Genomic DNA, 14,821 nt, shown 5'->3' on the forward strand with positions numbered 1-14,821 from the left:
GCACCTACTGTTATATTGAGGGACTCCCGCCCTGCAAGCTAAGAAACATTGTGTTGGTTGCTCTGAATGTGCCAGAATTTAACATCAGTTTTTATTAATGTGTGTACATGAGGGAAACGTTGTTTTGTCCTACAAAAATACTGTATTTAGGTTTCTTTGAAAGAGGGAGATATTATGTTCTTTATAGAAGCCCCCTGAGGTATAGCTGTTGATACCTATGGCATGTTATGCTTTCATATTTGGCTAGACCATTTACTAAGATGTTGACCCCTATTCATTTTGCAGTCCTATTGGGGGACTTAGGGGATTCTCAGTGGGGACAGTAAAAGTACTCCCAAGGCTTTGCCTTATCCCAGACAGTGTGGGATGGGACATTACCTTTAACAGATGTCAGTATCAGACTTTTGTATCCGGTTGAATATTGGTGACAAGAAAGCCCAGAAAATGTGAGAAAAGGATGACGGTCAGAACAGAACAGTGAACGGTACCCTCCCTGGTTTGCTATTTGCTTTTCCTGATTTTGAAAATCATAATTCAAAAAGCAACCTACCGTATAAAGTCATTTTCCTGTTTCAGTGAAAGACTAATAACTATTGCGATGTCCAAGTGAGATTTCAGAAATTGCTTTGATTTTTCTTCCCTTTGTATTGCTTTGTGAATGCTACTATGACATGGTAGTATGTAAAACATTTAGTTTTGGATTTGTTACTGTTTATATTTGCAGGATGTGGATGTATTTTTGATTTATTCTGTTTGTAAAATTTCTAACACACTAGCATGTTTGCTTTTACCAATAAAGATGGAGGAATGGGGTATTTGGAAGAGACAGAAAAAAATATTTAAGTAATTTCAATTGGAGTAAAAAAAAAAAAAGTATTAAAAAAAATTTAAAAAAAGAATAAATATATACATTTGAAAAAATACCATTGAAATTTCAACCTGTGGTGCTGAGAGAGAAACCATTCCAACAAAAATAACCTTCAAACCGTTGTGGTGTCCTTTTTCTTTAGTATAACATTAATTATGTTGGCTGATTGCACCTTGCCCTTGACAACACTTACATTTGAGTCAGGCTCCGTGGCAGAACATTGGCAGTTGGCAATGTCAGTCATAGAGCAACGGTTCCTTATACTTACTGTCAGAAGACTCACGTCGTTTCTGCATACACACCCGTTCAAAGGCTTGGGGTCATTTAGAAATGTATTGGAGCTATAAATAACATCAAATTGATCAGAAATACATTGTAGATTTTGTAGACATAATTTTGTAAATAGCTATTGTAGCTATGAACAGTTGATTTTATATGGAATAACAACAGTACATAGGCATATAGAGGCCCATTTTCAGCAATCATCTGTCCTGTGTTCAATGGCATGTTATTTGCCAATTCAAGTTTTATTCCATGCAAGAAACTGAAGATCTTGTGCAATACTGTACTACTCCTTTCACAGAACACAGCAAACGGGCTCTAACCTGAATAAGAAGAATGGGGGGGCCCGTTGCACAACTGAGCAAGAGGACAAATACATTAGACTAGCCCCATTGGTGACTAACCTGATTTAGCTTTTCATCCAGCTAATTATTTGAATCAGGTGTGCTAAATTAGAGTGGGAGAGAGAACCTACATGACAGTAGATCTCCAGGAACAGGGTTGGGCAGCCCTGCATTAGTGTGTCTAGTTTGAGAATCATGCCAGTCACAGGTCCTCACTTGGCAGCTTCATTATATAGTACCCACAAAACACCAGTCTCAACAGCAACAGTGAAGAGGTAACTCCGGGATGCCGGCCTTATATAGGCAGAGTTGCAAAGAAAAATTATAACTTTTTTGTGTAGTGCTTTTCACACATTAAAAATAGAAATGCATTAAAATAATATTGAAAATATTTGAAAACATTAAAAAAAAGAATAAACATTAATTAAAAAGAATAAACAAAATATAAAATCACAATGATAAAATATTTGTAAAAGCCATCTTGTGAAAATTAGTTTTTAGGTAAGATTTAAAAGAATGCACTGATGGAGCATCTGACATTCTGTGGTAGGCTGTTCCAGTGTCTAGGGGCCCGTATAGCAAAGACCTGGTTCCCTTCAGTTTTCAGTCTAGACTGTGGGACAGCCAGAAGTCCTTTTTAAGCTGATCTGAGAGGCCTAACAGAGCTGTATGGGTTGAGCATGTCACTAATGTAATCAGGTGCCTGACCATGTAGTGCCGTGAAAGTGATACGTAAAATTGTAAAATCTACTCTGAAATGTATCGATAACCAATGTAGAGCTGCCAACATGGGTTATATGAGCCCTTGATTTAGTCGATGTAAGACGTCTGGCAGCTGAATTCTGTACAACTTGGAGTTTACCTAGAGACTTATTGTTGAGGCATGTAAACAATGCATTTTTTTAGGCAAGAAGAAATAAAAGCATGTATAATTTTCTCAGTGTCTTCAAAAGATGAAACCAATCTTATTTTAGCAATATTTTAAGTTGATAAAAGCATGAGGGAACCAAATTTGTGTGTTATATTGAAATGTTTGCTAGCAATCCTAGAGCCAACTGAACTTAATCTGAAATAGATGAGGGGCCAATAATTAAAACTTCAATTTTATCAATGTTAAAGAAGAGAATTATTAGAAATCCAGGAAAAAAGCCATATCTCAGACTGGTCAATAAAATAAAAGATTAAGATGAGCAGAAGAACACCAACACTGGACAGACGAAGATTGGAAAAAGGTACTATGGACAGACAAATCTAAGTTTAAAGTTTTTGGAATCTGTCAAGCATTGTGGAGGCAATGTGATGGTCTGGGGGTGCTTTAGTGGTGGTAAAGTGGGAGATTTTTACAGCATAAAAGGGATCTTGAAGAAGGAAAACTCTATTTTGCAACACCATGCCATACCCTGTCACCGGATCTCAACTCTATTGTGCGCTTTGTGGGAGGAGCTTGATCACATGCTACATAAGTGTCCATCAAGCCAATCCAACTTGTGGGAGATGCTTCAGGAAGCATGGGGTGAAATCCCTTCAGATTACCTCAACAAATTGATAGCTAGAATGCCATAGGTCTGTATGGGTAGTAATTGCTACAAATGGAGGATTTGTTGTCAAAGAAAGCATAGTTTAAAGGACATAATTATTATTTCAATTGAAAATCATTATTTCTAACCCTGTCAGTGACTATATTTCCTATTCATTTTGTTGTATTTCTCATTCAAACTCATTTTATGTATGTTTTCATGGAGTGAGCCCAAACTTTTGAACGGTAGTTTATATCTGAATGCACCCCAACTCACGACCACTAATTACATTTATCGGGGAAATGCATTGAGTCTTGAGTCACTAATGTTTTTGGATTAGGTTAATTTGATCTCCCAACTGATCCTGACTAATAGTAATTAAATTGGAGGATATTGAAAAGTAATTGTTACTAGAAGGGTGGTAACAGTTTTTTTCAATCGCTTTGGCAATTTTTTTTGAAAAAGTCTTAGCATTCTCTAAACTATAAGTACAATCATCACAACTGTTTCATGAGACATCACAACTATATGGCATTTCTGCAAAATCTAGTTACTTGCCCAAAACATTTAATTCATGCTTCAAAACCTAGTTGTTCCCCAAAATGAAAAGTTATTTTCTCTTTGTGTGAGCTGTACTGGTCAAAATGTTTAGAGGTTTTTTCACCACGGCATTCAACCCTGGAAATGTTTGTTATATATAAATGTCTGTTTTGTTCTAACTTTTCTGTCTAGCTGAATGTTGGTGTGTATCACACTGAGCTTTTTAGAAACCAATTTCAACAGTGGTAAAGTTTACTGGGAAAGGGAATACTGTACAATTCTGTAGTACACAGAGAAAAGATACGCACATCTGTATGTATATAATCAATTTAGCAATGTGTTTAAAGTTGGTTTGACCATTCTAAAATGCACTTCCACATGCTTTCGACCTAAAGGGTGGCTGAAGTAATCAGACGTTTCAAATGCCTGAAGAAAACAGAACAATGCATTACAGGATATTAAAATCCACCGACTACTTTCAGTGTGAAAAAAACAGTTAAATTGTTAAGTTAAATCGTCCTTAATAACTTTAGCAACTATTAAATAGTGTAAAATTACAATATATAGCTTCTGAAATCAGAATAGTGACAAGAAATAAGCCAGAGACTGAAAACCGAATTGTTTAATGACAAAAAAAATGTACTATTAAAAATGAAACAGCAAACACAAACAATGATGTAATTTGTACAGGTAAAATAAATTACCAGTGTTAGTAAAACAAAAACTAAAGCATACCTGTGAGGGATTTAAGTTTTTTTTTTACTGTACCAAAAGCCTGAAAGTAAATTTGACCGTTGGAAAAATACTTCTTGCTCTTGTGAGTTTGAATTGAGTTCTTAACAAATCTAAGGGACCAGGAGGGACTTCCTTTAAGGTCACATGTCCTCCCGTTCTTGTTGGTAGCCCTATAGGTATTCATCACAGATAGATTTCATCCTTTTTTCTATTGGTCCAAGTTGTGTCTTTCCGTGCAGGACAGTATACAGACTACATCCTCAAAGATGGCCGTTCCACACTAATATCATAACATTACATTTTATTTTCATGATGATGGGAAAACAGGCACATTTTCAGGTGTGCTTTTGTAATGACACCCAGCCAATCCCAAACAGAATTCCAACACAGAGAATAACTTTATTTGGCTTTAGTGACTTTGACATATTCAAATGTTGGTGAATAATGCATGAACATTCCGTACTTTAGGAAGTGAAGTGAAAAACACTCAGAGTCTATTTGATTTAATGCAAGCACTGTTGGGTTCCCCGTGGGACGGAATGTCAACCACAGCCACTCGTCATACTCGCATCCCCTGTCGCACGGGCCATGAGCACGAGCCACCGATTCTAACGTGGAAGAAGCCTACAGTCGGAGGGTCATTTTGCGGAGGAGACCTTAAGAGCCGCGTGCAGGGAGTGGGGTGCTGCTGTCACATTTCGCCACAAACAAATCCATAAAATATGTCAGATGCAATCTTCTGAACGGTGACAAGCCGACAATAGACCACAATGAGCACTGAATAATACACACCGTTATTAAGAAGTCAAGGAATTACAAGTTAATGTGATGTGAGTGAGAGAAGGATATGAAACTTAATTCAGGCCAACATCTTGGTTGGAGTTGATAACGAATGGCAGCATAATTTGTTGCGAATATCTTTCTCTGAAATGTTTTTTTCAGCCCAGCTGGGCAGTTGCTGTAAAAGGGAGTTTGGAGGAAAGAATGGCCCTATGCATGCAAACATACCATCTGCTCTACATAGGCTCTCTTGACCTCTCCAGCTCTCTTTTTTGCTTTGTCTCTTCCCTTCTCTTCTGTTCCAGCTCTCATCTCTTTTATCTATATCTCCTCTTCTCTCTCCCACTCTCTCTCCCATCTCTCTTTCGTGCACGCATGCGTGCAACAGGTCCAATGGTGAGAAAAGACCCTGCCTGTTTTAATCTCTATAATGAATAAGAACATGCCAGCGGTGTAATGGATGCCTGCCACCATGCTGCTGAATTATTCACAGTCTGGGGAACCAGAGTAGAGGTGGCAAGGATCAGATGGAGGAGCTGTGTCACTGGCCTGCCTGACTCTTCTTTCTATTGCTGGGAGAGGCAGGCAGTCTGCCACATGAGATCTAGTGCGCTGACGACAGGTGCTCTATTCAGCCGCGTGGGGTGAGTTGAGCGGAGCAAGCTCTGCCCAATTCAATTCAGCCAACACCGCTGTCGTGTGGTACCCACAGGATTCTGTAATCAGTATAGGCCAATGTTGACCGTCTTGAACTGACACTATCCCAAATGCCATGACGGGCAAAATGCAGGTTGGCATGTGTGTATTTAAGGAGTTCCACAACGCTGTTATCCAGAGCGACAGAGTGTAGTGTGTGCATCCATTTTTCATTCCAGCCGTAGCAGTGTTCATTCAGAACCTTCATTGACAACATTCGCCCTGTGTGCACGTGTCTAATTCCTGTGAATTAGGCTACATGTGACAGGGTGGTGTTATTTTTACGTTTGTTTTTGACCAATAGAAAAAAATATCTACACAAATCAGGAACATTACTTTGAATTGTTGCATACATTGACTGGATGACGGGCATTGGATTTGTGGTATTAGTTTTCACGTCTGCTATTTATTTGCCACAGCCTCTGATTGTTACTGAGAGTAAAAGCAGAGATCCTATTGAATTATCAGCTGGGCCGTGTCGTAAGAACTCAAAGTTCTAGAATGAGGTGAAAGTAGCAGCCATTTTGGTCAGGAAGATTTCCAAATGTAATTATTGCAGGAAAATAAGCGTAAGGTATGTCAGATATCAGAAATGAATGTGTAATAAATTCATCATCAATCATCCTGTAGGGTTTTGAATGGCATTACATTAATGTATTGTTGTTTTCTTGGGATGCTGCAAGTTATTGCACGATACATTTGTACGCACTCCAACTTTTATCATGAATTGATTTCAGACAGTTTGTCTGTGTAGTCACTGAACGGTTTGTATGGAACGTTGAGAGGTTTGACGTAAATTAAAACGAATGGTATCATCTAAAACGGTCTGGCTAGCAAGCTTCCCAACATAAGGGCAGTTACATTCTTAAAGTTCCTTGTTTTACCCATCTTATTCTGAACTGAAAATTATTGTTGACGAACTCCCTGACCAAGACCGATTGACGATTCTGTCACCTTAACAATGTTAATGTAAACTAAATTCTGTGGACATCGTGTTCCCTCGTTCATCTCTGTAGATGTGACCCGTCGCCACGCGTCAACAAAACTCCACCCGCAAGGTGCTGTCCATCGTGCTAGAAGTAAACACTTGTGTTTTACCCTTGATTAAAAAAATACCACATAAAAAATCAAACCAGATAAATGTAGGCTATTTTACATATTATTTTTACATTAAGCTAATATTACGCCTGAAAACCTATAGTTAATGCAGGAGAGATACTAACTGCAGCTATGTCCAGGCTATCATTTATGAGAACAAACCTTTCAACAATTACAGCTGTAGGCCTAATGATATGAATCTTCACATGTTATGAATGGTTGATAATGAGGCGTGTAGGCCAGTAAGTTTCATGGACAATTGAATTGCGTCCACTTCCAAGCGTGTATCACGCTTGCGCACACGTACATGCACCCATCCCATTACCGTGACTTGTTACTTGTAAGTTGAGTACAGGAGCAGGTGGGGGAGAGAGGCAGACCGGGAGGCGCTGCCAATGGCAATAGCTCACTCTTCTAACAGCAGTGAGCCAGAGAGCCGAGCCAGCCTCTATGTCAGGGCCACTTACCTGAAAGGTGCGAAACGAAGATGATGACCATGAACGGCAAGCAACATTTCTCTATGCACCCAGTGCTACAGGAGCCCAAGTACTCTGGCCTGCACGCGAGTTCGGAAAGCATGCGCAGAGTTTGTCTGCCTGCCACGCAGGTACGTTTCTCGGTCAATTATTTGAGTCACAAATGTATTAAAAATATGAACGTAGAACGGTTTAATTGGATCAGAAAGGACTTTGTTCCTATCCACTCTTGTTCTTTCCCTTTCTCTCCCCCTCTCCCCCACAACCCCTCCCTCCCCCTCCCCATCTTTCTCTCTCTCTCATCCACATGTCTATTCAAGCAAAGCTGCTGCTTTCATATTAATTTTTATGACCTGTGCTTTGAGGAGGGTTTTCCCTGTGCTTGAAAATGTTTTTTAATCCTGAGTTGACAGAATTCCCTACTGACTCCAATATGCGCACTTTCGCTTGCAGCTCCAGGGCAATATATTCGGTGGCTTTGATGAGAATCTACTGGCACGCGCGGAAGCTCTGGCGGCTGCTGACATTGTCTCTCACAGCAAGAGTCACCCCTTCAAGCCAGACGTGACTTACCATACCATGAGTAGTGTCCCCTGCACCTCCAACTCCTCTACGGTGCCCATCTCCCACCCTTCCAGCCTGACCTCTCATCACCATCACCACCACCTAAACCAGAGCTTGGAGGGTGATCTCCTGGATCACATCTCGTCCAGCCTCTCGGTAAGCGGGATGGGGGCTCCGGATTCCTCTATGATGACCACGCAAGCCCACCAGCACCACCTCCAGACCATGGGTCACCTCCACCAGGCAATGACCATGGGCCATCCGCACTCTCTGTCTGTCCACAACGGAATGTCGTGTGTCAACGACGTGGAGTCGGATCCCAGGGAGCTGGAAGCCTTCGCGGAGCGGTTCAAACAAAGGAGGATAAAGCTCGGAGTGACCCAGGCGGACGTTGGCTCAGCTCTCGCAAACCTGAAGATACCTGGTGTGGGCTCCCTCAGCCAGAGCACTATCTGCAGGTTTGAGTCCCTGACCCTATCTCACAATAATATGATTGCGCTAAAACCTGTCCTCCAAGCCTGGCTCGAGGAGGCTGAAGCTGCTTACCGGGAGAAAAACAACAAGCCTGATCTTTTTAATGGCAGTGAAAGGAAACGAAAACGCACATCAATAGCCGCACCTGAGAAGCGTTCTTTGGAGGCGTATTTTGCAATCCAGCCTCGTCCATCTTCAGAAAAAATCGCTGCAATCGCTGAAAAACTGGACCTTAAAAAGAACGTGGTTCGTGTGTGGTTTTGTAACCAACGTCAAAAACAAAAACGAATGAAATATTCTGCTGTGCATTAGTCCACATGCACGAATAATAATACAACATTCTGAGGAGACTACAGGGATCATCATCTCATATCTGACTGGAATTTATAGGCTAAGGAGACTCGTAGCCTATTGGAATTATTTAAATTTGAATTATTTAAATTATTTTGTCTAGTTCACTTTTTTGTCCTCTAACATGCACTTTTTGTTGTGGATTGGAATGAAACGTGTCGTGCTAAAGGTCTCTTGGAGGAAGTTGTGGCTTTTACTTGACTGCACCTCACAACTCTCTTCAATCACATTACTATAACAAATAGAGAGAGAAAATGTCATCTCTCTGTCATGTAATAGGCTATGTCCTGTTGAATGACGGTTAGTTGTTTGGACAATTTCATCAATTACACCAACACTTTCACCGTTATGTGTTGTTTGGATTAATATTTGTATAGGATTTAATGAACGTGTGTTCACTGTGTAGGGGTAAAACACCTTAAAAACATCTTGCAAATTAATGTGCTTGTGAACTGAACTTTTGAAAAAATCACAGCTGTGTGCATAATACATTCAACAGTCGCATTTCACAATATTTATAACACGAGTTGTTTTCTTTAATCATTTCAAAATGTAATTATTTAAACTTTGAAGGCACCCCAAACGGGCATTGGAAGGCTGCTATATTTTGACATTGCGTAACAGTTTGAATCACTGAAATACTGAGTATTTTTCATCACTCTTGGATTTCACTTGAGAAAATGTGTGAAGTTTAAACTTAATAAATCATTGAATATTTTCTAAAATTCCACTGAATCATCAATTTATTATTTATAATTTATTTATTAAATGACACAAGTGTCTTAATCAGTTTTTGGCAATTAGAAGTAAAACATCGTTTAAAGACCGGATTAATGCATTTTCTCCCACATTAAAGAAATGTTGCCGTTTGTGTGGGACTATGGAAATTAAATATCCGCCAATAGGCCCATCTTTTTTGTTTTCAAGGGAATACTGACTCATTGTCTGTTACTGCATGGTCTTTGAAAAAAAAATCTGGCCTAAATCAAGATAGGCAATACGATTATTTAAAATTAATAAATTAACGTTGAAATCAACATTATAGTACATGAAGAACGATTGAATTGATACAAAAAAATCTAACACCATGCAACGATATTTAACCAGATTCTGCTTTTCCGTTTCTTTGACAAGTCCATGGTCTTAATTAGATCTGTTTTAATAATGAATGGCCGTGTGTCACTGGGATATATCGTGGGGTTTAAAATTATTAAGTCATGATGATGCAATATTAATTATATATTGGTATAAAGCGAGGCTTGGATCCGTGCGGAGGGCAGAGAGTGTGTGGGGAGCTCGTGACTCGAGGGATAAAGTGGACTCAAAGTCAGGTAAGGATTTGAACATTTAAATAGGTATTTTAAACGAATATCAAGGCATAAACCACTCTTATATATATTATCTATATATTATCGAATACATTTTTGGGCATTTAAAATCTGTAATGTTCTTACAATTAAATCTGTAGGCCTGGCTGTGATTTGTTTCAGTCAGTTGGATCTTTGTGCTACTCAAATTAAACCTGTTATTTTACTAATAGGGAGGCGTCTTAAAATATTATGACTATCATTAGTAGCCTACTGTTATTTTTATTTAAACTTAACAATAACCATATTCTTTGAATTGTCCTTGAATCGTTTTCTGATTATTCTGTTGTGTAAGTAGCCTAATTCATCTATTCTGTAAAAGTGAAACAGCCGTTGTAGTCTTTAAAAAAGATTTGGTTCGATTAAATTGGATGCTTATACTAATGATAAGTAAAATCATAAACAAAATATTGTTTGTGAATGTTTTTTTTTTGTGTGTTATCTATAACCTGAAGTTATACGTCCCCCAACAGTGATGCTGGCTCTATCCTCGATATTTTAGCCACATTATATATATTTTTTTAATGAAAAGGAAAATCTCTTATTAATATTCTCTTTGATCTTGCGATGTGATTAATTGCTTAGGCAGTGTAATTTATGTTGATGAAAAATGTGAAGAGGGGCAACAATGCAAACATACTTGCTCATTATGATAACCAAACGGTCTCAATCTCACTTTTCCGTCTGTTAATCACGTGACGTGTGGCTACCGTAAAGATTGTTTTTATCTCGTTAACGTTCATCAAAACGTAAAAAGCTTTTTTTAAAGAATTGTTTGCAAATGTTCTATTTATTAAATTAGAGATAGAGCATTTTTTATAATTTATTTTCTGACTGACTGAAGTTGTGTGGAAAGTTTTTGAGAGGATTGTTACTTCTTTTTAAAGCCTGGAAGCAGGGTCTAAATTATTGATTACTGTAATACCCCTATTGATATCATCATAACCCTCGTGCAATGAGGTAAGTTGAGCCAAAGGTTAGTGCAGACACCGAGCATGTGGCGAGTGAGTTCGGTTCTATTATTAATTCCCATTTGAAAGTTAATAGCAATTTATTTTTATTGGGTCCGTGGAATTTTTTTCTTTTTACAAACATTATGTTCATTTTACTTTAATTGCAAAATAAATGCATAGATATTGGGACATAAAACTATAATTAATTTGACATGACATTTTTCAATTAGGATTAATTCAAATAAAACACTGAATACGAATATGTATTCTAAGTCTTTTTGGGTGGTGGTGTCTGTATTTGTGGGTATGAGTGGGTTTTAGTAAAGGAAAAGCAGCAGGGGAGAGAAAGAGAAAGAAAAGGGTTTGCATGAGATGTTTTTATGGAGAGAGACAGTGCTTGACAGAATGGGGATGAGAGGAATGTTTAATTGCTGAAGACTGCCTCCCGGACGATGTTCTGCACTCACACTCACACTCCTCTTCCTTTCCCAGCCCGCCATGGATGGTTGTTCAGTTTTCGGCATGCCCTATGAGCAGAGCAAGGGGGTAGGTAGGGCGACGGCAGAACCAAGACACCGCCATTTCAATTATTCATTAAGTGCCAGCAGCAACAAATGAGAATGTGACCAATGTGGAGGCAGAATATCTCTTGTGCGTTTTATTAGTCTTCTCCTATTATCATCACACGCCAAGCCAATTCCAGGCCTCAGCTTCTACCCAGCATGTCACCGAGTCGTCCAGAGGGATTCTGTTACTGAGAAACATGAGGCCGCCCTTCAAACGTGAACTTCGGGTGTCCTCTATTCCTTCTGACACCTCCTTCCCTTGGTTTTTTCTTTTACTTGTCTTCTCTCTTCCTATCTTATTCACGAAACATTTTCAATTGTGAATCATCTTAACAGAGATTCAACAACAACGACTAAGGTGATGTATTGGACCAAGGACGTTTATCACTACAGCGGTAGAAGATTCCCAACACACATTTTAATATATTTTTCACAACCTCAACCATTGTTTAATCAATTGACCTTACTAACCAGATTATATATGGCAAACAACCAGACTCTACCTTTACACGGATGTAATTGCATATTAATTTCCAAATATCTTTGGAAATGGTTTTAAAACGAATAATAGAATTTCAGCACAACGGAATATTAGGGACCACGTGGCAGCTCTTCCTCTCCGCATACAAAACAATTCTGTACAACCTAGCTGCACAGAAAACCTGTTTCCTCATACAGTATCCACCCTATGTATAGCTTGTCCAATTGGATATTGAGTAAGGGTATGTGGAAAGACAGATCTAGAATAATCATTGTGCCACAACCTTTAACAGGGACCATCTTGTTCTTAATTTCAAAAGAGACTCCTAACAGTCCACACTCAGGGGGTTACCCTCAGATCAGACACACAAGCTGCCTGGTTTGATTGTATGCAAGCGTCTGCTGTGGTATTGGTTTGAGATCTAAAATAAATTGTGTCAAAACAAGTTTCCCTTTTCCCTTTCTTTAGTTTTTGAGTAAACAATAAGTTTGATGTGGTTGGGGTGGGTGGGGAAAGCTCGTCTCCTGCTGTGCAAGTATTTTATACAATACCCAAATAAAGCCTGACCAAGAAGATTAGTGGGATCACACTGGAGGTTGGGCATGTGTGGCCTGTCTATTTAGCCATGGACAAAACAACTGGCTAAATAAATGAGTAAAAGTAAGCTGGCATAACATGAGGAAAGCTGCTGATGGTAAACCAAATTTAGAAATTGTTCCTGGTGTATTCTAACATTTTACCTTCAATGACAAATTAAGACTAAAAATTAGTTCCTTAAATACAAAATTAAAAAAATATATATATATAATCTCGGGTTAGCCCTGTTGTGTTGGTATCTGTAGTTCAAATGTGTTAATAAAAATAATAGTATTTAACGAGTCAATAACCTGCTTTTTATGGCACAAATAAAACAAAGGACATATTTTCAAAGCATTACTATATTTTCTTAACAGCTTTTTATTTTTACAGTCAGCATATAAACACTAGTACATTTTCCTTTTTCTGTGTCCCACCCAAATCAGTCATGGGAGGGTGGGCTACTGATATGACATATATCCTGGGATGCCACCTGCTTAATTCACAGTGCCTCCAAAAGTATTATACATTACATGCATAATTTAACAGGACTCCATTATAAAAGTCCCTTTTGAAATGAGATTAACAAACTCAGAAATAACTCAGACGGGCAAGATTCTCAGAGAAAAGCACTTAAAAAGAGTCGTCGAAACCGGAAAAAATACGAAGACATCCACTCAGTCTGTACGAATCTCATCCCAGAAAGTTCTCGGAGAGAAAACAGCGCGGCCATCTTGTTTTGCCTTCACTTTTCCAAGTCAATCACATCAGGTGGGTTCACTTTGTGACCTGTGGAGTTTGACAGTGAGTTCTTGTGACAACGGAGGCCCGCCGAAAGCCTCCAGACCCGGGCACCGGAGTGGTCCAGCAGCACAGTATTGTCAGGAGTTCTTCCTGTCTCCTGTTCTCTCCACGCACTGGCTTTTTCAGGAGACATGAAAACAGGGCGGGTCCACAGAGGGCCCCAGAAATCCCACAGCAGACATATCTGGCGGTCCCCCGCTGCCTGGACTGAAGACTGCCCCGGGGCTAAACCCCCAGTCACAAGGTAAAAAAAAAATAAAAAAAATAAGCCTGCCTATGCATCTGGGCGAGGCTTACAAATAGTACTATTGAGTTCAATTATACGGGGCTTTACTGTGTGGTCACACCAGCACAGATCAGATGTGATCGAGTTGAACAGGAGGGCAGATTCCATAGCCTCCAGGCACTAGCTCATTATGGTTTTATTAAGGATCTCCTGGGCATTGGGATCTAAACTGTACTGTGGAGACATACAGAAAGCCAGAATAAGGGGTAACGAAGCCTTCCCTATCTCCAATAGTATTCAAGGCAACCCTTGGCCTTGAAGAGAAATACACTTCTGCAGTTTCACCTAGCATTCGTTATACTGACGATACACAAATCTGCAGCTAACCCTAAAAAGGTTTTCTTCAGATATACAAATAATGGCAGGCAAAGGACACGCAACACCTCGGAATATATCAAACTAAATCTAGCTCACCCATGTTTACCTTGAAAAAATATTAAATATTAATAAAAAAAGCTAAATAATTCAGCAACACCATGAATAATCATATCTGCTGTTGTCTTAATAGGTCAGCAGAAGGCACCACCGGCAGGCCGTACTGTTGCCTTATGAAAGGACGAGGGCGCTGTTGGGTTTAGTGACACGTTCGCGCTAGCAGTTATAACCCGCTGCTTGCCAGTAGTGAATCTCCTTGACGTAACGGTACAGCCTCTCGTCAGAACTCTGCATTCACTGAGGGAATTTGGCAAGGAGGGGAGTTGCAAAACATGTATATTTCAAATTGCTATTCCGCTTCAGCAAATCAACACCATATTACAGCTAACCATCACTAGAAGCTGAGAATCTAAAATCATGGCAAAAAGGTAAAAATCGATTTTATGGGCATGCGAGTGGAATGTTTGTAAATTTTGCCATCACCATTTAGATATAATTTGCGATTGCGGTTGACACGCCAGGCTAAATATTTTCAGGCACAACTCTGAAGTCACTGTATCTATTTGAAAAAGAGGGGAACAATTCTGGTAAATGTGAGTTAAAAAAAAATGAATGTAGACTAGTCATGTTTTGTTTTCTGTAAAAAAATATTTTAAAATCCAATTGTCTTTATTAACAGTTTTTATGA

At 39.1% G+C, this 14,821-nt stretch overlaps 1 protein-coding gene across 1 annotated transcript; it reads left to right on the top strand.

Moving 5' to 3' along the window:
* Positions 1 to 7,232: 7,232 nt before the first annotated feature.
* Positions 7,233 to 9,363, top strand: pou4f3 (POU class 4 homeobox 3). Its single transcript, XM_010871099.3, has 2 exons — positions 7,233 to 7,467; positions 7,790 to 9,363. The coding sequence occupies exons 1-2, from the start codon at positions 7,348 to 7,350 to the stop codon at positions 8,684 to 8,686; spliced, it is 1,017 nt and encodes a 338-aa protein (XP_010869401.1). The 5' UTR covers positions 7,233 to 7,347; the 3' UTR covers positions 8,687 to 9,363.
* The last annotated feature ends 5,458 nt before the right edge of the window (positions 9,364 to 14,821 follow it).

Source organism: Esox lucius, chromosome 7 (assembly GCF_011004845.1).
Source record: "Esox lucius isolate fEsoLuc1 chromosome 7, fEsoLuc1.pri, whole genome shotgun sequence".
NCBI lineage: Eukaryota > Metazoa > Chordata > Actinopteri > Esociformes > Esocidae > Esox > Esox lucius.